Source organism: Typopeltis vanoorti, chromosome 26 (genome assembly GCF_054136105.1).
Source record: "Typopeltis vanoorti isolate ZY-2024b chromosome 26, IOZ_Tvanoo_1.0, whole genome shotgun sequence".
In the NCBI taxonomy this organism is placed as follows: Eukaryota; Metazoa; Arthropoda; class Arachnida; order Uropygi; family Thelyphonidae; genus Typopeltis; species Typopeltis vanoorti.
This window is the reverse complement of record NC_143574.1, coordinates 3,122,252-3,146,275: the sequence shown is the minus strand read 5'-3', so window position 1 is coordinate 3,146,275 and position 24,024 is coordinate 3,122,252. Positions and strand designations below refer to the sequence as shown.

Genomic DNA, 24,024 nt, shown 5'->3' with positions numbered 1-24,024 from the left:
CAATCTGAACTGTACAAGTCCAAAGAAAATCTTAGTACGGGAGGACTTTAGCAGGGTTTATTGTAGTTTTTTTTTTTTTTTTTTTTCCCACTAGAGGTCAGGTTCAATTAACAACGTAGATTCGGTTTACCTTTGTAGAGTGCAAGAGCAAGTAGCTTGTTTCCGAAAATATACACTTGTATTTTTCTGATGATGACCTCAATACAGGGGTTGAAACGTCAGTTGTTATTTTATTAACCCTTTAACTGCTGAGAACGTATTATGGGTTCGGAAATGCACGCCTGTATATGTAGGTTTGGCATGCCTCCCATATTCAGACAATTTTTTAGTATGGAAATAATCGTCGTAAGATATTCAAACTTCCGGGTAGGTTCCTCCATATATTGCCAACCAATTGAAGTTTATTTGACTTGGATTTCTGACCTCGTATGACATCTAAAGAGAAAAATTTGAACTGGTACAACTTATCATGTGCAGCACGATGCATAAACCACATTACTGTAAGGATTTCAGGGATGTCATGATATGGCATCTACCAGTAAATATCCATGTTATCTTATTGATGATTAAATTGATGAATTGTTAACAACAAATGAGTCGGGAGAAGAATTATCCGAGTTAAGTGAATTGTGTACTTCAGATGAAGAAGATCCTGGTGATGTAAGTGTTACATGCGAGCAAGATTGTGACAAAAGTCTCAATACAAACATGCATAAGTGAATGTTTACTGAAGATGTATTGTTCAAGTGGCATGATGATGCATTTATTCCAAGTACACGAATTTGATAGCAGTAATTCAGGAATGATCACAGGTAATATCACTGATTCTTCAGCTTTAGATATTTATGAACAATTTTTTTGCCATAGAACTAATGACATCAATAGCTGATGAAAGAAACAAGTTTCATACCTTCACCACAAATAATAGACCATCTTCATGACTAAAGCAGTGGGGAAACACCACCCTCAAGAACTTTACATTTTTCTAGCTATTTTCATATCCAGAAGGTGGAAAAAACTATTTTTCCACCTTCTGGATATGACCATACTAAATTTCCACTGTCTCTATAATGTAAAATTTGGAAAAAACACAAACTTAGCAGACTACCAACTCATGCTTGTCGGGGAAATAATTCAAAAGTACCATATCCCCAAAACAACAGGAAGGTTGAAAGGATGTGCTGGATTACCTTGAGATCAACCACCGTATCTCAAAGAAAGACATTTCCCTTCTCTTGTACCTTCTACTGAGAAGAAGAAGAATGCAGCTCAAGTTTATGTCTGTTCCAATACCACTCTTGAGCAGAAGAAGCGTCGTGAGAGCCAGTATATATGCACCAAATGTGACATACGACTCTGTGTACAGCCCTGTTTTGAAAAATATCATTCCATGCTAAATTTTTAGGATTTTCATACCATCGCACTGGTAGGCTTAGTAATAACCGTGTTGTAAATAATAGTGCTCTTTATATATTTTGATTAATTTCTACATAAATTAATGTGTGTAATTTGCATAATCAAGGGATGTCCACTTGATTATGCAAATTTTATAAAACTATTATTGCCATTTTTGTGAGTGAGCAAGTGTATATCAAGAATGCATGATGCTGTCTGGACTTCTTACTTCAGTAAAAATTTTAATCGATTTTATTTATAAATTTTTTGCACAATTAATTCAGCACATGTCAGTAGAATATAAAATCAGCAGTTAAAGAGTTAATAATAAGTAAAATAATCACTTCAACACGTGTGTTTTGTGTCCATAAATTCATAAATAGGAAGACAAAATAATTATTTTGTCTTCCTATATGTTTACATTTACACTATCAGTGTTTGCTTATATATCCACCTTATTTAATGACAATATTATCTGCATTTCACCAGTTTCCTATTTGTTTTTTTGGATTATTAATGGATATTGGTACAAACAATATATAAATTACACATAAACTTGAAAAAAATTATGGAAAGTTCTTAAAATATATCTATATAGCTTCTGTATTTTTCTGCTTTTAATTTGTAGCACTCACACAAATCCTCTGCGAGATGACTATGACCAGTTTTCAGTGATGACTCTCATGATCCATTTCTTGTTGTTAGAGTACTGGATGATAATTTGCCAATTGTTAAATTATTCTTATCACAGTATATGGTCACTTTTTTGGAGCTTCTCTCAAAATTGTTATAGGATACACATAGGATCTCTGTGGTTTGCCAGTTATTTTGTTTGGTTTTTGTAGCTTCAAAGGCTAGTTCTCATTTTTCTGTTGTGTTGTATTCCATGTTCTCTGTTTCATATTTCACATAATGGTCCATTTTGCCTTGACATACTGTCCTTTCCTTTCCACAGGAGGGGTAGATTTTGTGTACTTCTGGTTTCTTCATAAGTAGATGTAGGGATTTCGAGGGGGGAAAAAAACAGCCACTGATGTTAATGCCATCTTCATGTTATTCTACAGTGATCTTCCTCATTGCTTTTCCTTTGTTACAGCAATGTCTGTTGCTTTATCCACCTTGCTTTTTTTGTAGTGTTAGGAATACCATGCTGATAAATTGTTCTTTTTTGTTGTTGTTTGTTTGTTTTTTCTTTGCAAGTCTGTCACTGATTATACTGTCAGTCATGATCAAGTCTTATACTGTCTTATCAAGTGACATGATATCCGAGTTTGGAAATGTGGATATATAGCTAGTTTTACAATATGCAGATTTTGTGGCTTCTCAAGGACATCAATGGCTCACCCAAAAAATAGTCATTTCGTCAGTCTCGTATGCCATTTGATGAAAGAAAGTGTTTGAAAAAGGAATACAAAGACTTGAGAGATAGAGGAATGGTAGTTAGAAGTCATTTAAATAAAATGTCTTATTGTGCTATTCTGCGACAGTTAAGTATCCCCAAATAAATCCACAATTAACAGTGAGCCAAAGATAAGATCAAGCAGGCCTAAACTACTGACTGAAAAAAGTCAGTGCTCCTTCAGAAAGCTAGTTTTCTGATATTTTTATATTTCTAACCTCATCTCACTGGCAAACTAGAGAATCTATATTTGGAGATGGAGCCACGTTTATGCAACAAAACTATTTTGCCTTCCTTCCACTCCCTTGGAACATGTGAACCATGTGCCTGGTGTTTCTTCAAGTTATTAATTCATGGTTGAAATGTGGGTGGGTAAACATTGACCACACATGGTTCTGTCATGTTATAGGTCTTGAGACCTGTTGTCAGTGGGGTTGACATAAAAAAAAAAAAAAACTCTTAATTCATCAGCAGGCTGCAGCCTAATGCTGAAAACTTCCATTCACAGAGGTAAGGTTAATTGTTTGGCAACATGCATGCCAAAACAGTCCCATCTGATAAGTAGTTATTTTAATTTGCATTTTAAGCTTGTGTAGTAGAGCAATGTCTCAACAAACATATTTTTATATGTACCATTTTTTATTTTCTTGTTTTAAGCCCCTACCAAATACAATTTGGTCAACTATATTATTATTTATTATTATTATTATTGTTCCGGGAAACTCCAAGGAGTCGACAGACTCATCGAGGGAGGCCCTAACATCATGTCAAGAACAACTATTCAACATTCACACAGTATCTATCATACCTTGCCTTGAACTCATTCACAGTCGTAGCACCCACAACAGACTCTGGAAGCTTATTCCACTCATTTACCACTCTCCAAGTAAAGAACCTGGCTCTAACACCCTTGTCAACCATGCTCTTGCCCAGCTTCCATGCATGGCCCCTAGTCCTCCCACCACCAGTCATATTTTCAAAAATATCTTCTGGATCAATCTTATAAAAACCCTTCATATCACCCCTCCTTCGCCTATCGTCCAATTTCTGCAACCCACAAATCTTCAACCTATTCTCATAAGGTTCATTCCACAGACCTGCTATCATCTTGGTCACTTGTCTCTGGACCCTCTCCACTTCCTCCCCATCACGAAGAAACCCTGGTGCCCATAACTGGGCACAGAAGTCCAGATGGGGTCTTATCAAGGCTTGATACAGAGGAACAACAACTTGTTCGTCTCTGCATGTTAAAGTATTTTTCAGAAGCCAAGTGATTTGGTGAGCTGTTTTAGTTACTTTTGCAATGTGCCCCCTAAACTTCAACTCCCTATCCACCAACACTCCCAAATCCCTGGCCTCATCAATCTCCTGGAGTATGGTTCCACCAATGCGATATACTACTGCTATTCTTTTCACCCCAAAGTGCATAACCTTACACTTTGCAACATTAAATTGACATCCATTTTTCCTAGCCCAGTCCTCCAAACTATCCAAATCATCCTGTAAAATTTTGACATCCTGTGCACTCACAATTGCTCTACCCAACTTTGCATCATCAGCAAACAAGTGAACACTTCCTCTCAGATCCTTTCCAATATCATTGATGAACAAATTGAAAAGCAGTGGTCCAAGAACAGAGCCCTGTGGCACTCCACTAGTCACAAGACGTCTTTTAGAATCCACTCCTGAATAAACCACTCTTTGATATCTCTCCTTCAACCACCCTCCTATCCATCTCACCAACCCTATATCTATCCCCATCTGCTCCAGTTTAATGATTAGTGTTCCATGTGGTATCCAATCAGAGGCCTTGGCAAGATCCAGTAGTATCACTGTAAACTCATTACCCCTATCCAGTTCAGCCGTCACTGTGTTATAAAACGTGAGCAAGTTACTGAGGCATGATCTACCCTTCACAAAACCATGTTGTCCCCCATACAATATCCCATTTTCATCTATCCAATCCTGTATTCTTTTCTTCACTAATTTCTCTAAGACTTTGACAATGATTCCTGATATGCTAATCGGTCGGTAATTTACAACAGCAGTCTTGGAACCACCTTTATGCAGTGGAACTATTTTCCCCTCTTTCCACCCGCTCGGGACTAACCCAGACCCGAGACTCAAATTAAACAAAATGGTCAAGGGTACTGACAATTCTTTAGCTGCTTCTCGTACAACATGAGCTGGTATACCATCTAATCCCACAGATGTATTGACATTGAGGTTATGCAATAGACTACTCACCTCCACTTCATTAACCACAATTCCCGTATAATCTACTGGTTTATTCGTTTCTGCAATGTCACCACCTGGATGATATAGTCTTGCAAAGTGCTCACTCAGTAACTCAACTATCTCAACTGATTCAGTTACCTCCCTACCATCGGCATTCTTTAAAATCAATCTGCCATGTACATTTTTCCTTTTACTTGCTACATATCTAAAAAACTGTTTAGGATTCTCTTTAGCCTGCATGGCCAATGTTCTTTCGTAATCCTTTTTTGCTTTTCTTACCACACTCATCACCCTTCTGGCCTGCGCTTTATACCGTTCATGTGCCTGCCGGTCACCCTTCTCCTTAAATTCCCTCCATAGTTGTTTCTTTTTTTGCAGCTCAAGCTTAATGGTGTTATTCATCCATTTAACCCCTACTTGATTTATTATTCGGACTCTAGGTATACAGTCAGCCATTGCTTCATGCAAGCACTTCTTAACCACCTCCCATGCACTATCAACTTCTAGTCCTTGCAGTTGTACATGCCATGGCACTGAACCAATCAAACTCCTAAGCTTGTCATACTTTACAGCCCAATAATTCCACATGTACCCTGTCTTAATTGAAAATTCTACACCTTTAGCCACCTCCCAAGTTAAGACCCTATGATCACTCTCACCGATTGGTGGCAATGTGGTCATTTGTTACAGCCAAATCCTCATATGTAATTACTAGGTCAAGCACTCTCTGACCCCTAGTATTTTCCATTACATGCTGTCGCAGATAGTTATCCCTTAATAACCGCATAAAATCCAGTTCCTTCCTTCCGTGTGTCCTCTCCTCACTCCAATCAATGCGACCATAGTTGAAATCTCCCATAATAATCACCCTCCTTCCAGCCATTTCTTCTGTTTGCTTGTGCATACTGTCACCACCATCTTTTCCATCACCTGGTCTATAGCAGCACCCAATTGTATATTTAGTTCTGCTAGCCACAATCTCACACCAAATGGCCTCAAATGTGCTCTTTTCTCTATCCTGCAATTCAACTTCTATTCTCCTTGGCTGTAGCTCATCAGCTATCATCAACAATACTCCTCCCCCCATTTTATTCTCTCTGTCATTCCTGAATACACTATACCCATCACATTCAATCCCACTAGTTATATCATCTACAGTCAGCCATGTTTCACTAATACCTATAACCTGTGGTCTGGAAGTGCCAACCATGGCCAAAAACTCTTCCTTCTTGTTCCTAATACTCCTAGTATTAGTGTACATGAATTTAAGACCTCCATTAGCCCCAACCCTACCTTGATGCCTTATATTAACTATCCCACTCAGATTTGTTGTCCTTATTTGCTCTGGCATATTATATTCATTCTTACATAAGGACTGTATATCTACTCCCCCCCCCCTTAACAAATCTAGTTTCCCTGAATTTGCACATCCACTGCATTCAGCAACACTTTCTCATGTCTTCTTACATCGTAACCATTCAAATGCAAGCCATCCATCTTATATAGATCCTTTCGCCCATCAAACTCACTCCACACATCCACAAATTCCACACCACTCGTCATACATAACCCACGCATAAAGTCATTCGCAATTATGGTCCTCCTTTTAAACATTTCACTGTCATACTGTGGCAAAAGACTAATCATTCTAACTCTCTCACTCTTTTCTTTTGCTACCTCAAACAATTCATTCAGGTCTTCTATCATTTCCATTTTATCTCCTTTCAAATCATTCGTACCTGCCACAACAATCATTTCTTTCACCCTTTCCTTTTGCTCTCTAATAGACTCAGTTACGTCCTTTATGGTCGCACCAGGTTGGTACGATTTTGTCAAATCCTCTACTAACACACCTCGTACTAACGAGTCTCCATACAGCACTCTATCCTTCATTTTGTTCATGTTCACATTCATATGTCTATTTTTCCTGTCATACCTTTTATTATTGGTTGGTTCATTCAGTCTACTTTTGTTCATGCACTCTAGCTGCTGTTTTGCTCTTTCTATCGCACTATTCAACAACGCGATCTCACTCAATGCATCTATTTCATCTTTTTTATTCTCTGAGAAACCATTTATACTATCATTCACACTTTCTACATTCACACTCTCACAATTTTCATGTACAACCTTGCCGTTTCTTGTCATATCCCTATTTCCTTCATTCTGAAGGTTGACAAAAATATCACCCTCACGATCCGAAATACACTTCAATTCCTCATTCTCCCTACATTTTCTACACACATTCAATCCTTTATTATCATCTAACCACACTCCGACCGCACTCCACAAAGCGTACATTTCACAGCTAGTACACTGACTCATTTCTTTTATACTACCGTTCTTTGATAAGGATGGCAAACCATCGTTACTGGCCGCCATTTTCCTTCGCACAGTTGCCATACTTATTTGCAACGTGTTTTGTCAAATTATATGTTATAACACACCAAAAACAGACACACTAAAATACGCAAGGCAAACAAAACAAAACTACACAATATTAAGTAATTTGTATCGATAACTGAAATGATACTTATCCTATCTGGAGCGTGCATGAACACTACACATTACGAATTCATCTAGTGGCGACTTCCCGACATAGATTATGTTATAAATCACTTTAGTACACTAACCACGCTAATAAAGCTCCAATAATATACCAAAATTACACACTTAAGTCCATTAAATTGAATCCAAAACATCAATAAATCAACAAAAATCACAAATCTCTCAGGAGCTCTCCGATAACACGTCCGTTCACCAGCTAGCCTCAACACCCCCATATATACCAAATGTTTGTTCCATCCTTGTTCATTCAGCATCCAGGTGAATACTTAATAATGGGATATTGTAAAAATAATCATAATTTAAATTTAAAAAAATTTTCAGAATTTTAATTCTGAAAATTTTTACAAATTGTGTATGTTAGTACATTTATTAGTTTTGGTTTCATAACACGCATTGTCGGCACTTGCTATGTGCCTATTATTGATGTTATTTAGTCAAAATGAAATGTGAAGCATTTAAAAAACTTCATGTATTTACTGGATTTGGATAGTTGTATTACTTTCAGAAATTTTATTGTAGTTTAAAATATTAAGTGTTGTGTTTTATGAAGACATTCTCTTGTCGCTAATGGAGACAACGTGTCAGCCATTATACATAACTTCTTGCTTGCCACTTTCACGGAGTGCGCATGCTCGCTGAGGAGTTTGATGGGTGATTGACAGCTGACACAGAGAGCGTTCAGTATCGAAGTAACGAAAAAACAACGAGGCATTCGGGAAGAAAAGAGAATGCAGGTGGCAGGTATTTGGGTTCTGAGGAAAAAAATTAAGGTTTTTTTTTTATGTGATAGTCAGAGAAAAATTAAGTGTATTCCGAAAAAGGAATCGTAGAACTGTGAGTTTTTAAAGTGGGAGACTGTCAATATGTATTGGTAAATAAAAGAAGATATTGCAATTGACATTCTAAGGGAATGTTCAAGGAAACGCTGATTGGAAATTTTCATCTTTCTTAAGGACACCGGATCTGTTATTTCTGCTGGAAAAGGAGACAGAATTGAGTCAGGAAAAATTAACATTTGCTACATGAGAGTGATATGAAAGGATCCTATGAAAAAGAAGAAGAGTCTTATGTCTTCGGAAAAGTGCCTTAACAGAGAAACTGGCTATGAACATTTTGTTATTGTGTAAACAAAGTGTTTAGTCTAGTGGATGTGATGAAGTATATGTTAAACAAATCAGTAATAGAATGAGTTAGAAAATGGGTGATCTCTTAAGTGCAAGTTTATTTTAAAAGGCTTTGGATCCAATTAATTTTGTAGTTAGTTATGCAACTTTGTTTGAAGTGTATATATATTGTTTTTGTTTTATTAAATGTCTAATTTTTGTATTTTGGTCTTGAGTCGGTGATTTTTTTTTTTTTTTTTTTGGCTTCTGAAAGAAACAGTAAAATAGTCATTGCACCAATCGGAGTGAATCCTTGTGCATATATATATATAAATACACTCGGAAATAGAAATAATTGTTATAGAGAAAATCTCATAAAACTGAGGAGAGATTGAAAAAAAAATTAATAATATTATCATATCTAAACAAATTGCACAGTTGAACAGAGATCTTTTCTTAACAGAGATAAAATAATAATAATCTCATATCTAAACAATATGCCACAAGAATGTGATGATTGAACATTGGGTCAGAAGCCTTGGCCTATTTTCCAGTTTCCTTATGTCTATATAAAGATCTCCTCCCTTTTCATAGATAATTCTGAGTGAAATTATTATTTTGTGACACCTCCAAGAAGTCCAAAGATTTGTCGAGGAAGAGCACCTACTCTGCAACTCTCCATCTCCACCACTTAATCCACCAATTCCATCTATTGCCTGCCACCACAACCACGTATTTTTTGTCTGTAAATTGCATTATGTTTTGAAATTCTGAACACAAAAATTTTCAGATGAAAAACCTGAGTTTCCAGGAATAAAAACCCTGCTACCTCTGTGTGAGATCAGCTAACTCACATTTCAGTCGAAAAAAATCCATATAAAGATTTCTCTCATCATGATGAGAATCAAGCCTTAGGCCTTTTCCAGTCGAAGAGCACAACATACTGTTGCTCATCCAATTGCGCTAAAGAGGTGCTTATTCATTGTCTGAAAATGTTGCAGATTCCATGATGAGTCCATGGTTCTCTAGAAGTTTGTTGTAAAAACCTTCTCTTGTGATGAATCTTTGACTCCAGGAGAATTGTATAATAATAATAAATTTTATCTATAATAATAATAAAAAACACTAGTGTAACATAACACTGATTTAGGTCATCGTATTGGAGGCTTAATAGATTGTATACAGCACTCAGAAAGGATTAAAACAGAATTTAATACTTCCTATATATTTCGTCTCAGTAAATGAGACATCTTCAGGGATTGTCTCATTTAATGAGACGAAATATATAGGAAGTATTAAATTCTGTTTTAATCCTTTCTGAGTGCTGTATACAATGCATTAAACCTCCAATACAATGTCCTCACAGCACTTAAGCCTCTACACACGGATTGATTTAGGTGTTGGAGGATGTCCCTTAAGATACATTGGCACATGCACGTTCCTTTTTATTTCATAAATTAAAGATACCAAGAAATTATATATTTGGTTTAATCCATTATCAAAGTTTGCACCTGAATTATCTTTCAGGACTGGGGCAACTCGTGGCAAAGGTACTTATACTTAATAAGTTCTTATCACTTGCCTCAGTATCCCGTGATGCACATCTCCTTGCGGACATGTATAATGCTATGCATTAAGGGAAGGGTCATTACCCAGACCTGTTTTGACCTATATTGAGGTCTCATCAGTGGGAGCCAGACCCAGAAGTGGTGACACTGAGGTGGAAGTAATGGATGTGACACCTTTTGGCAACTGGTATATTGAAATATGACTTCTCCATTACTTCCACCTCAGTATCCACTTCTGGGTCTGGCTCCCACTGATGAGACCTCAATATTGGTTGAAACAAGTCTGGGTAGTGACCTTTCCCTTAATGCATAACATTGTACATGTCTGCAAGGAGATGTGCTTTGCATTATGGGATACTGAGGCAAGTGATAAGAACTTATACCACCTGTGCCACGAGTTGCCTCAGTCCTGAGAGATACTTCAAGCCCAAACTTTGTTTGTTTACACTTGAATAATGGATTAAACCAAGTATATAATTTCTTGAACTTTCAACAACTATCCTTTTTATTTCATTTAAGTAAGGGTCACTGTTTGTCTTGTAATGTAATAAAAGTATGCTAAAAGTCTTTTGCTCAGTGTTACATTTTTGTTTCCCCTTTATCTCTTCTTTGTTGCATGTGATTAAAAAAATATCCAAATAAGCTTATTTTTATAACCTTCGGTAATTACTGTATCATTGAAATTATTGTAATGTGATCATATTCAGAAGGATTTTTAACATTTTAAATTATTTTTGAAGTGTTATGAAGTTACTGTGTTTCTAATCTGGAAAATTCAAACTAGTCAAAGAAAATACTTCATCGTTCAAGATATGCCCTTTCCCCTTACCACAATGTGAGATTGAAAGAGATACCAATTGCAGGAAAAGACTGGTGATGCTTAAGGTTCTATTATATTCTCCCATGTAGTGTAATTCTTTAGCTAAGACTGTCAACAAACAGAAGTTCGACAGTGCAAAGAAAACACTACATTTTCCTTGGGGAAATTGTAGTACTATTATGATAATTGATATTATGATGGTACTATGTAAAAAGGTTATTTCCTGTTGACATTTTTCCTCCAAATTAATCATCTTAAGACTATAATATTATCATATCTTATATTTCAGTCTACTAAAGTATTTCATAATGTATCAACCTGCCTAGATTGTGATTTTCCTCTGGGTAATTTTCCTTCCAGTTGTTTTGCTAACCTTTCCTCTCCCATTACATTTAAGTGACCATATCACCTGAGATTAACTCTGCTCAAAAATTCCTGAATGCTAATAATATTAAGTTTTTAATATGGTTCTTCCATTGATGTCATCTCTTCCCTCCCCTAATCTTTATCAGAACTCTCGTGTCCATAATTTCCAGTCTTTGATCAAGTGTTTTATTTCTAACCCAGCCCTCTGATCCATAAGTTAAAACTGGTTAAACACTGTCTGGTATACAGCTTGTTTAATGTTTTCACTATTTCCCTATTTAATTTACCATCTTCACTAAACATTGTGTCTAAATAGCTGAAATGTTTTACTTATTCTACAGGTTCTCTGTTCAGAATGCATTTGATGTTTTCAATGTTCCTGTCCATTTTAAAGGTTTTGGTTTTTTATTGCTGATTTTCATACCAAACTTATTACTGCAATTATTCAATTTAGTCAGGAAATCCTGCAGATTTGTACTGCATTTATTTAAGAGTATAACATCATTTGCATAAAGTAAAGAGTTGAGATTAATATCTTTAATTTTGATATCAGGTTTAATGCTAATTAACTTAAAATGGGGTCCATATAGATGATAAATAACAATGGAAATAATTTGCACTCTTGTTTCACACCTGATTTAACATCAAACCATCTTTCTATATCTCCTTCAATTCTAATTGCTGACTTACAACCTGAATATAGACTACTTATTGCTTGGTATAATAGACCATTTACACTGTATAATTGTAGAATTTTAAATAGCTTTTCTCTTGGTACTTTTTCCAGAGCTAAAAACTCAAATCCAGATCCTTGTTATATTTTATCTCCTTTCTTATAGATGAGTTTTGTGAAAACTCTACTCAAATCATCTGGAATTCAACATCTGACCAAGCCTTCAGAATTATGCAGTGTAGGCACTGTAAACTTTTACATTCCCATATTTTAGCATTTCTGGTTGAATATCTACTTCAGCTACCTTTTCACATTTTAGGTTGTTAATATGTACTGATTGCATTCCTCTACCACCATGCCCTCACTACTTATTTCATTTAGCAGTCTTTAAAGCAATTACTCCAGACTTCTGGAATATCTTGATCTTGGTTTTAATGTCACTTTTATCACCTCAACTAAGTGCTCTTTCCTTCATTTCTAAACTTTCAATTGCCTTTAGAATATTTTACCACCTTCCTAATATTTATTTTCTGTGCTCTTACCAAAGTCTTCTGATGATTTTTGTTTAGCTAGATTTACAGTGCTTTGCATTTTTAACTATTTCTCTGAATGTATTCTTTCAGAGCACAAGCTGACTTACTTGCTAAGAACTTAATGTGCTTCATTTCCTTGACTGCCTCTTTGAATGCATTCATTCAGTCTCTCTGATTGAATGAATCAATGTTTTCTTCAGGATCTGCCAGTAAATTTCCAAAGTTTGGTTTTCAATCATTCATTTTTTTCTTGAATAATATTTGAGTCTAAGTTCACCTCTGAAAGCTGCTCAACTTTGATTGTTTTTAAAACTTTCTTACACCCTTTTCTTTAGGTTATTCAGTCTTATCCTATTCAAAACTAAATTGGGATCACTTCCTGTTTCAAATCTTCTGTGGGTTGTTGTATCCTGTGAAGATATCACTACATACAAGAACATCGACTTTTTCTTATTTTTTTATGTCTTCTTTCCATGTAAATATGTACAAATCTTTGTTGGAACCTGGTGTTTGTAATGACTCGTCCATGTTCTGAACAGAACAGAAACCCACAGGCACTTACCATTATTATTATTAGCCTTGCTCTTTTCTTCAGATTTTTCCAAAATGTATAGCTAAGTAGAAGTGGTGCTTGCATCCTCTGTGCTAGGCCACCCAAAGATAGACTTAAGTTCAAATCTAGTCGCCAACTGGAGGAACTATTTTCTAAGCCTATCTTCGACCTGTTCCCAAGTTAGTTGATCTCTGGCATGGGAAAGGAGGGGTTTCCCCCCCCCCCCCCAGAAATTAGAGTTTTTCATCCCATAAATTCAGGAAAATCAACCATAGAACCCACATATCCTATTAGGGTTAGGTACCAAGAGATAACATCATGTTTGCCTGCCTCTTTATCGGTTGCCTCTTATAATTAGTGATAATCATGGGCTAGCTATCTCTGATTGGTTGCCAGTGGAGATGGAACTGCCCACTCAGTCTCCAAAAGCTAGATAGAGTTAAAACACCTCACCTACTCCCTATAAGGGAATAAAAAGTGTTAGCTGATTATGATCATTTATTAAATTATGAATAATTTCCATGTATAAGAAATCATTTATATTTATGTCATAAAAAATTAATTTTGAATTTAAAAAAATTCTTAAATAGTTCCTGGAGGAGCATTAAAGAACTACAAGTGATAACCTAGATGTAGATCAGAACTTTGTTTCATTTTCTTTGTTTTGATTGATTAGCAGATATTCTAAACTGAAATGTTGATATTTTTATTTTTTTTATTTTTTTTTATTATCCCATGGTATTATTACATCAGATCATAGAGGTCAAGTTCATGTATTTTATACAGCACCTTTTCTGGGTTATAGAGTTCACATTTGGAAATATTCATACAGTTTAGCAAGTGCATTGGTGATGCTTCCTCGATGTTACAGATTTTGCAGGTGGGGAAGACTTTTATGCCATTGCTAAACTTGATTGGTCTTGTGTGGCCAGTCTTGAGGCAAGAGATCATGGTAGTGGCACTGCGATTAAACTTGGAGATGATGGTAGCTCCTGGATTTTCTGCTGAGTACCAGTGGTGAGTCATGTCCTGAAGAATTGTTCTTTTTATGTTTTCTTTTTGGGTGGTTTTAAAAAGATCGAAATCTGTGGTATCACTTGATGTTGCGGCCATTTTTGCTACTTCATCTGGTTTCATTTCCCTTTAATCCCACATGGGATGGGATCCATTGGAAGATTATTTCAGAATCTTTATGTAGTTTGTTTATAATATTGAAATGTTGATGTTTGTTTTATAAAATGATATATTTTTTTATCAGACTTAATTCTGCCTAATCACAGCTTCAGTTTTATTATTGAAAAATTACAAATTATTACAAGACTATTACAAAATTACAAGAATTGCTTTGGAAAAAAAAAAAAAAAAAAAGATTGGGGGAGAGGATCAGCTGTGTTAGATAATAGGCATTTTGATTTCTAGTGAATCTTTCTTATATCTTCAGAAGAAATGCAATATTGTTAAATGATGGTTGTGTGGAGTACACTTTAACAAAGCCTAGTCATTCATAAATGTCATATACCAAGATTTAAACGTTTTTATATCTGACTATGAAATATTATATTATAAAATGCAATATTGTAAAAAATATCGTATTTTTCTTTTTAATTCAATTCAGTGGGATAAAATCTTATTTTGTTGTTTGTATTAAATGATGATGAAATTCTCAGAAATCATTTTTCTCTCTAAAATTAGCTTGACCTAAAAGTAACCTAATCAGGTATTATAGAATTATATTTTCAAGAAAGCAAAAACTGCAAAACTAGGGGTCACTTTCAGTGACCCCTAGATTGACATAATAGGGATGACTGAAACAAAAAACACAAAAACTGGTGAGATCTTTCTGAACAATAAATACAAAATGTTATATTCAGGCAATGAAAATCAAAGAAAAGAAGGAGTAACCATAGTATTCAACACTAAATATTAGGCTGATCTTCTTGAATGGCAGGCAGTCTCAAGTAGAGTGATATGGGCAAATATCAGAATGGGAACATGGACAATGAGACTTATTTGTGCCTATGGTCCCACAGAAGACTCTACTAAAGTAGACGTGGAAGAATTTTTTGAGGCTCTAGAGAAAGCTACTGACTCAATGGAAAAGGAAAAGTTGTCCTTGTTGGGGATCTAAATAGCAGAGTAGGAAATGATTGTGAGACATACAAAAATATTTTGGGAAAATTTGGAGAAAAGAGCAAAGCGAATAATAATGGCAAACACCTGTTGGATTTTTGCTCAGGACATGGACTAGTTATTACTAACACCATGTGCTAACATAAAAATGTGCATAAATTCACATGGAGAAAACAGGCAAGGAATAAGAAAAGTCTCATTGACTCTGTTATTGTTGATAGTGATGTATTCTCCCTGGTGAAGGATACCAGAGTGTACAGAGGATTTGAAATTGGAAGTGATCACTATTTAGTCTTGAGCAGGATAAAATTGAATTTCATATTGAAAAGAATATGAAAGAAAGTTTTAAAGCGAATAAAAGTTGAGCAGCTCTCAGATGTGAACTGTAGACTAAAAGGCATAAAGATTATTGAAGAAAAAATGAAAGAGTTTGAGAACAGGAACCAAACCTTGGAGATTCAGTGGGAAACCTTGAAGAAAACCATGATTGATGCAGATAGAGAGGCATGAGGTTCTCTGCAAGGATAGAAAAATCACAAGTCCATGGTGGACACAGGAAGTAAAAGAGGCAGTGAAAGTAAAGAAGAAAGCATATCAAAAATGTCTGGGAAATAAGTCAGCTTGTGCTCTTAGAGAATACAGAGACAAATATAAGAAAGCTAAGCACTGTATAAAACTAGCTAAACAAAAGTCATGGGAGGACTTTGGCAAGAACTGAAAATAAATATCAAGAAGGTGACAAAATATTCTGGAGGTTGTTGAAGAAGCTCAGAAATGGAGGAAAGAGTGCCGTAAAAGGAATTAGAGATGATAAAGGTGACATGAAAACAGGAGAAAAAGATATCCTTGAAGTATGGAGTAACTGTTTTGAAAAATTGCTAAATGAAACAAGTAGCGATGACAGCACAGTGATAAAAAAAACACTGACCAGGCATGCAGTCAGGAATACATATCCATACTTGAAGTAGAAAAAGCCATCAAAGGCTTGAAATGCGGAAAGGCAGCAAGAGTAGATGATATTCGAATGCTTAGCTATGGTGGTATAAAAGTCTTACAGTGGCTGCACTGCATAGTTCAGAAGGCGTGGACAGAGGGATGAATTCTCGATGATTGGAGTAGAGCTCTCATAGTACCCATATATAAAAAGGGAAATAAAACTGAATGTGAGAGTTACAGAGGTATTTCCCTACTAAGTGTTGCTGGTAAGATTTTTGCTAGTATACTTGAGAAACGGTTGAGAAGAATTGTGGAAGAGAAGCTTGGTGAAGCAAAAGCTGGCTTCAGTCCAAATAGAGACTGTCAGGATCAGGTCTTCACTTTACGACAAATAGTCAAGAAATCATGGGAATATAACAAAGATCTGTGTTTAAGTTTTGTCGATATGGAAAAGGCATATGAAAAAGTGTCAAGAGAGAAGCTATTCAATAAGCTAGAGTTATGTGGTGTCATTGGGGCATTATATCAAGCAATACTTAGTCATTATTTGAGTTGTAAATCAGCATGTTGAAAGTTTATTTTTCACTTGGTCAGACTATAATAAATTTAGTTTAATCCTTTATCCAAGTGTGTGCAAACAAAGTTTTCACCTGAAAGTATCTTCTGGACTGGAGTAAGGTGGTACAACACCAGGGAACTCGTTGCAAAGGTGGAGCAAGCTAACCTCACTCCTATCTCAGTATCCCCCACAATGCAAAACACATCTCCTTGTGGATATGTATAATGTTATGTATTAAGGTCGAAACTAGTCGAAACTTTCCCTTAATGCATAACATTATACATATCCGCAAGGAGATGTGTTTTGCATTATGGAAGATACTGAGATAAGAGTGATGTTAGCTTGCTCCACCTTTGCAACGAGTTGCCTGGTGTTGTACCACCTTCCTCCAGTCCGGAAGATACTTTCAGGTGCAAATCAATGGAAAATCAGTTTGTTTGCACACACTTGGATAAAGGATTAAACTAAATTTATTATAGTCTAACCAAGCAAAAAATAAACTTTCAACATATTTCTCTAAATCCAGAGTAATTTAATAAAAAGGTGGCACACCGTTTGGCAACTCCTATAGGTAGAGATGACCTTGCTAAGGCTTCTGCCTGGTATCTCCACTTAGGCCTGGCTCCCACTGAAGAGACCTCAATAAAGGTCAAAACTAGTCTGGGTAGTGGCCCTTCCCTTAATACATAACATTATACATATCCACAAGGAGATGTGTTTTGCATTATGGGAGATACTGAAATAGGAGTGTTGGTAGCTTGCTCCACCTTTGCAAGGTGTTGCCCTGTGTTGTACCACTTTACCCCAGTTCTGAAGATACTTTCAGGTCCTAACTTTGTTTGCACACACTTGGATAAAGGATTAAACTAAATTTATTATTGTAAATCAGCAGTTAGGATTGAAGGAAGTACAGGAAGATAGTTTAATGTTAAATCTGGTGTGAGACAAGGATGTACATTATTCGCTCTGTTATTCATTATCTATATAGATCATATTATGAAGGAAAATGGTATTAAATCTGATATCAAATTTGGATATGTTAATGTCAGCTCTTTGCTTTATACAGACGATGTTATACTTCTAAATAAATCTGCTACACGTGTGCAAGATTCTTTGACTAAATTGAATAATTGTTGTAATAGATATGGTATGAAGGTCAGTAATAAAAAGACAAAGACAATGAAATTAGGCAGAATCATTGAAAATGTCAACTGCGTTGTGAATGGAGAACCTGTGGAACAAGTAAAACATTTCGGCTACTTAGGCACGATTTTCAGTGAAGATAGTAAATTAAATATGGAAATAGACAACAGAATCAACAAAGCTGGTATGGTAGGAAGTCAATTGAATAAATTCATATGGAATAAGAGAGAAATTAGTCGGAACACTAAATTAGCTGTATACAAGACAGTGTTCGAACCAATTTTAACTTATGAATCTGAACACTGGGTCAGAAGTAAAGTACTTAACCAAAGACTAGAGACTGCAGATATGAGAGTCCTGAGAAAGATTAGAGGCATGAACAGATGGCATCGATGGTATCATATTAAAAGCGAGGATATTAGGAAAGAACTTGACATTGTCAGCATCCAGGAATGCATTAGTAGAACTAATCTCAGGTGGTATGGTCACTTAAACAAAATGGGCGAGGAAAGATTAGTGAAACACGTGTTGTTCACCAGGTTGGCAGGAAAACGACCCAGAGGAAGACCAAGATATAGATGGATTGATAAGGTACAAAGTGCCTTAGATGATAAAAATATAAAATCTGATAATGTTGGAGTCTTGACAAGTAGCAAACTGATTTGGAGGAAAATTGTAGATATGAAGTTAGTAATAATGTAGATTTTTTCATGTAGTACTATCATATCCTGTACACCCCTTGAGGGTACATGGCTGGAATTTGATGATGATGAATAACTGCAATAAAGAAATTATTAGAATATATATTTGGATATAAACAGCTTATGTAACCAAGTGTATTTGAAAAATGCAGAGAACACTGGCATGTAGAAGCAAGGATGTTTTGATTCCATTATATAAGACTTTGATCAGACCACATCTGGATTACTGTCACATATTTGGTAGCCTAGTTTTCAATAGGATGAGGAGATGTTGGAGAGGGTCCAGAGAAAATTTACTAAGTTGGTTTTCTGGAATGTGGAATATAAGGACAGATTGAAAGAATGCAAATTACAGAGCATAGTGGATAGAATGAAGGGAGACACGAGACATATTAATGTGGTTAAGATTTTTCATAGAATATCTGGAGGCAAGTGGAGAACGAGAGTCCATCCCTGGAAGCTGTATAAGGGGGGGGGGAATGTGAGCAAGGGGGTGAGGAGTATATTTTTTGCATGAAGGTTAGTGGGTGATTGGAATGCATTGCCTGAGAGTGGTGAGTGGAGGGACAGTGAATACAATTTAAGTCATGGTGCAAAGAGCTGTGCATGTGAGAGTGGGACCTCCTACAATGAGTCTTGACTTTCTTGGGGTCTGTTGATAATACTAATAAATAATAAATGCTGTTCTCTCACTTTAAGTAGGTTATAGGGGCACATATATTGCTTGCTGTACCTCACAAGCAACCTTCTTGTTAATTAAAACTGTAGATACCATTTGGGGGAAACCCTCCCCATTGGGGGAGGGTTTCTCTTCGTATTTATAAACAATCCATTGAGGTGGTTTATAAAAGCAAAATGCAGTGTGTGTTTGTCAGAAATGAATTACATGCATGAGCATTGACAAGGGAGCAGTTATTTATGCAAGGAAAATTGCATTTACTTTTATTATTATTGCATTAAAATGTATGTATCTCTCGTGTCTTTTTCTTTCTAATTTCTTTTGCATTATCATAATCAGTACAGTAACAAGGGTATGAAGCACCTGTGGCAAGTATCTAACCTGCGTTCCACCTCCCCCAACCCAAAAATGACAAAAATTTAAATGTAACATGTTAAATTTTACTAAATGCAGTATGTTAAATACTTACTATTAACCCCATCAAAATGAATTACAGTGTGTTGAAGATTTTGTCTCTAAAGTGGAGTATTGCCGAAATTTAAAAATACAATATAAAATAGCAGACTTTTATTTCTATTTGTTTATTTATTTTTATTTTTTACGTTTTGCGCCCCAAACCGAGTTGCGCCCATGGCAGGCGCCTCTTTCTCCACGCCCTCATTGCGGCACTAATGATAATTGCATAATTTTCTTGTATAAAACATTTATCATATGAATGTGTAGAATATTCTACATTAATGTTTTAATTAATGAAAATAAAGCATTTGTCATGGCACTGCAGAGAATATAAGTAGAAATAAAATAATAGAACCTTCTGTGTAATCGTGTATGAAACTACTTGTCTTTCAGAGAGAGAGAGAGACATGAGATACAACTGTCATTGGAATTCATGGGATTCATACCTTAAAGTTATTATGTATCTCCATGGAGTTTAAGACTCATTGCCGGAAAGCCACACTGACCACTTCAACAATATACCTGTCATACTCCCTTCCTGCAATGTGTCAAAAGATTAACTGAAAGAGACCAAAACTGTCATTATTCATACAATTCTTATCATAGCTCTCAGGAACCTATTCCACTCATTCACTACTCTTGTAGCAAAAAATCTAAACCTTACTGGTATATGTCGAAAATTTTCTCTTATATCCATTCTATACACTCTTTTAACATCTTATGTCATATCCACTCTCTTCCATCTCTGAACTAATTTTTGTAACTCACAAATCTTTAGTCTCTTCTTATATGAAGCATTATACAGACCTGAAACCATCTTGGTCATCATCTGCTTCTGAATCCCCCATCCCCAAGAAACTTGGCCAACCAAATCTCAGCATGTTTTTAAGCATCCAAGTGATCTGCTGTGATTTTTTACCAATTTTTGCAATATGTCTAAATTTCAGCTCCCTTAGCAGGATCCCGTTTTTGGTTACAATCTTCGATCCATGTAGAAAGAAGTCTCTCTAATTCAATCATTATAATTAATGAGCGTAATGTGTTCTTTAAAATGGGTGTATTAATTGAAAAAGCACTAATCAAATATAATTACCGATGGGGAAAAGTATAATTCATTTCTCAGATTTCTTTTTTGGTCCTTAATTTTTATTTTTTATTTTTTTTTTTTATAAAAGAATTAGGGTATGTCTCAGGGCCTGGTTAAAGAAAAATCATGAAGCTGAAAGACAATAAAACATAATCTCTTTGTTATTACTCAAGTTACGAATCACTTTCCTGTCATAAGGAGTTGTGTTAAGTTTGGGTTGTTTAGCTGTGGCCAGGATGATTGAGCTATGAAATCTAATATTGTTAGCTATAGCCTCTGGGAGAGGGTGAAGACCTTTTTCAATTCTACAAATAAAGTCCATTTTTGGGATGTAATTGAGAGTGATTGAAAAGTTTAAACCTTTCTTTAGGATATCGGATTCATGTTTTGAAAGGCAGTAATCCGACATGTTGAAAATCACTTTATCCTCTGGGAGGCTGTTGTGTATATGGTATCTTTTCTTATAGAGTTCTTCAAATTTTTTAATTTGGTTAACTTTTTTAACTTGAAAGTTTTCTCGTAACTATGTTATTCCAGGTAGTGTAGTCTACACTATTAGAAATGTTGTCAAAGTAATTCCGGCAATTAGCATCACTAACATTCAATTCGTACCTTATGTGTTGGATCCTTTCTCTAATTAGGCAATGAAGTTTTGTGTAAATTCTTTTGGCTTGCATGAATTGAATATGTCCTTTGATTAATAAGAACTTGGGGATGATTGAAAATTCTCTACACCTTTTGAGAAATGTGAGGTGGTTCAATAACTTGGCCTTTCTGCATTTCTCTTTTTCAAGGCACCGTATTTTATGTTTCATTTGACTATTTAATACTTCATGACAGATTGGTCATGAAGTGTTAAAATATAAGACTTATTATTGTTTATGTGACCATAGGTTTTTTTAACTACTATATATGTTCATATAATAATGCCTACCAGCTTCGCTAGCAACTGTCTAGCTTTCTCAAGGCTTGAACAGTAAACACAAAAAAAAATATGAAAAATGCATAAATATAAAGAATACAAAACCGTTAGTAATTATAAGGTAGCTAAGTTGATACGTTCGCATGACAATGTCAGCATGTATTGCAAATCTTTAGTCCGTGTCCTGAACACATGTTGCATGAGCATGCGTTATATGATTGTTGGCGTACTGTAGTTCCGTCAAACTGAATGAATTGATTAAATTTTTCCAAGTCTCATTCAATATGCCACCTTGGTTTTTAGGTTGCTGCCTGTTCGTAGGACTAATATATAGATAGAAAATTTTCAAAATCTGTAACATTTATTTTTAAGATGTATATAGGCACACTAATCGAGTTTTAGTAGGTGCATTATTTGCATTTGAGTATAGGAAAAAAAAATTGATGCACTAATCGGAGACACATTAATCAAGAGATTGCTGTAATATGCAGATTGAAACCTTTTTAAAGTTCACATTTTGCCATATTGAAAGAAAACCGTTATCCTTTTTGTCCACAGTGTCAACTTATTGAAGTCGTCCTAAAGGCGTTCTCTGTCGCTTTGACTCTCTTCAACTTAGCATTATCAGCAAATAACTGAATATCATTTATTAAACTATTAATTAGTCCACTTTGAGACAGCGAGGCCCTACTGAAGTGTAAACTTTTGACTGACAGAATCTTTTTTTGCCCATTTATCTTATTCAGCAGAGACATACCATGAGTAGAACAACATGAACAGAAACAAGGAAAAATTAAATATGAACATAGGAATGGTTTAATGCATAGGAAAATGTTGAAGAAATACTTTTAAATAGTGGTTTGGAAACACGATGATTTTAGAACATACAACAGGAAGGAGTTTGGTTGGGGGAGGGAAGCCAACAGGACCATGGAAAAGATGGATTGATAGTTCTATAAGTGCTTATTGATAATAGGATAAACACTTGCCATTGTTAATATTTAAATTGTAAGAGTGAATTGATGAAAATTAAAAGGGTACCAAAACAATTATTTGAAGCAAAATCGCAAGAAGTAACATATAAGCAAATTGGTATAATTTGGACTACAAGAAATCACCGATGAAAAGTATTAATTAAATCATAAATGTATTGACCCTTTTTTTTTTTTTTACATGTTATGAACTAATCAATTACTACTTGCCAGCATGTTCAAAACACTTGAGATTATACTGCATCTGATAGAAACAGTAGCTTAAGGTGTAGGTGGATCATAAAATTTGATATCATAATATATGTATAATTCTTTTAGTAAAGTCTTATTCAATTTTATATTGAAATATATGTACTGAAAATGAGGGAATGCATTTTGGTCTATTTTTTTTTTATTATTATTAGGTAGGTACTTTGCGTTACTGTGGAGGAACCCAGTTTGCCTCTGGTATTTGGGCTGGTGTGGAACTTGAAGAACCACATGGAAAAAATGACGGAACAATAAATGGAATAACATATTTCAAGTGTGCTACCAATTTTGGTAAAGAATTTGACATTTTCTCTGAATATAATATTCAATTTGTGTTAATTTTATAAAATCTGCTTTGAATTTTAAATTTAAGCTCAGTTTTCAAAAATTGAGGTTATGTGATTAAATTTGGATATAAAATTTTATAATACTCAGCATATCATCCATAACAAAAAAGTATTGTCATTAAAATGCTTACTTAGCAGATTACACACCATTTACTGCTCTGATACTGCCTTCCAATAAGAGCTTCTCAATCAGATACTAGTTAATCATATAGAAGTGGCAGGGAGTTTCTCTCCTGGAAACTGTTTTTGCCATTTGAAAGGATCATGTTATGAAAGAAAGTGGCTTCAAACCTGATGTCAAACTTAAGGGATTAATCTTGGCTCTTTACTTTACTTTATGGAGATGTTTTTATACTCTTAAATAAATCCAGTACATGTTTACATATTCCTTAATTAAATTGAATAACTAATGTAAGAAATATGATATTCGGCAATAAAAAGACCAAAATTATGAAAATAGATAGGAACATAAAAAAAACCTCAATTGCATTCTGAATGAAGTAAAACATTTCATCTATTTAGACACAATTTTTAGTGAAGATGATAAATTAAATATGGAAATGAGAAATAAAATTAGCAAAGTTGGTTAAGAAGCCTGAATGGCAAA

The 24,024-nt window shown here is 35.1% G+C and overlaps 1 protein-coding gene across 1 annotated transcript in view; it reads left to right on the top strand.

The window, feature by feature from the left end:
* The window catches only part of LOC150092272 (CAP-Gly domain-containing linker protein 4-like), a 136,822-nt gene that overhangs the window by 70,476 nt on the left and 42,322 nt on the right, over nucleotides 1-24,024 (top strand). Inside the window, exon 6 of the mRNA XM_090415076.1 lies at nucleotides 23,226-23,361. Coding sequence (XP_090271202.1) covers nucleotides 23,226-23,361 — 136 coding nt within the window. The remainder of the gene's footprint in view (nucleotides 1-23,225; nucleotides 23,362-24,024) is intronic.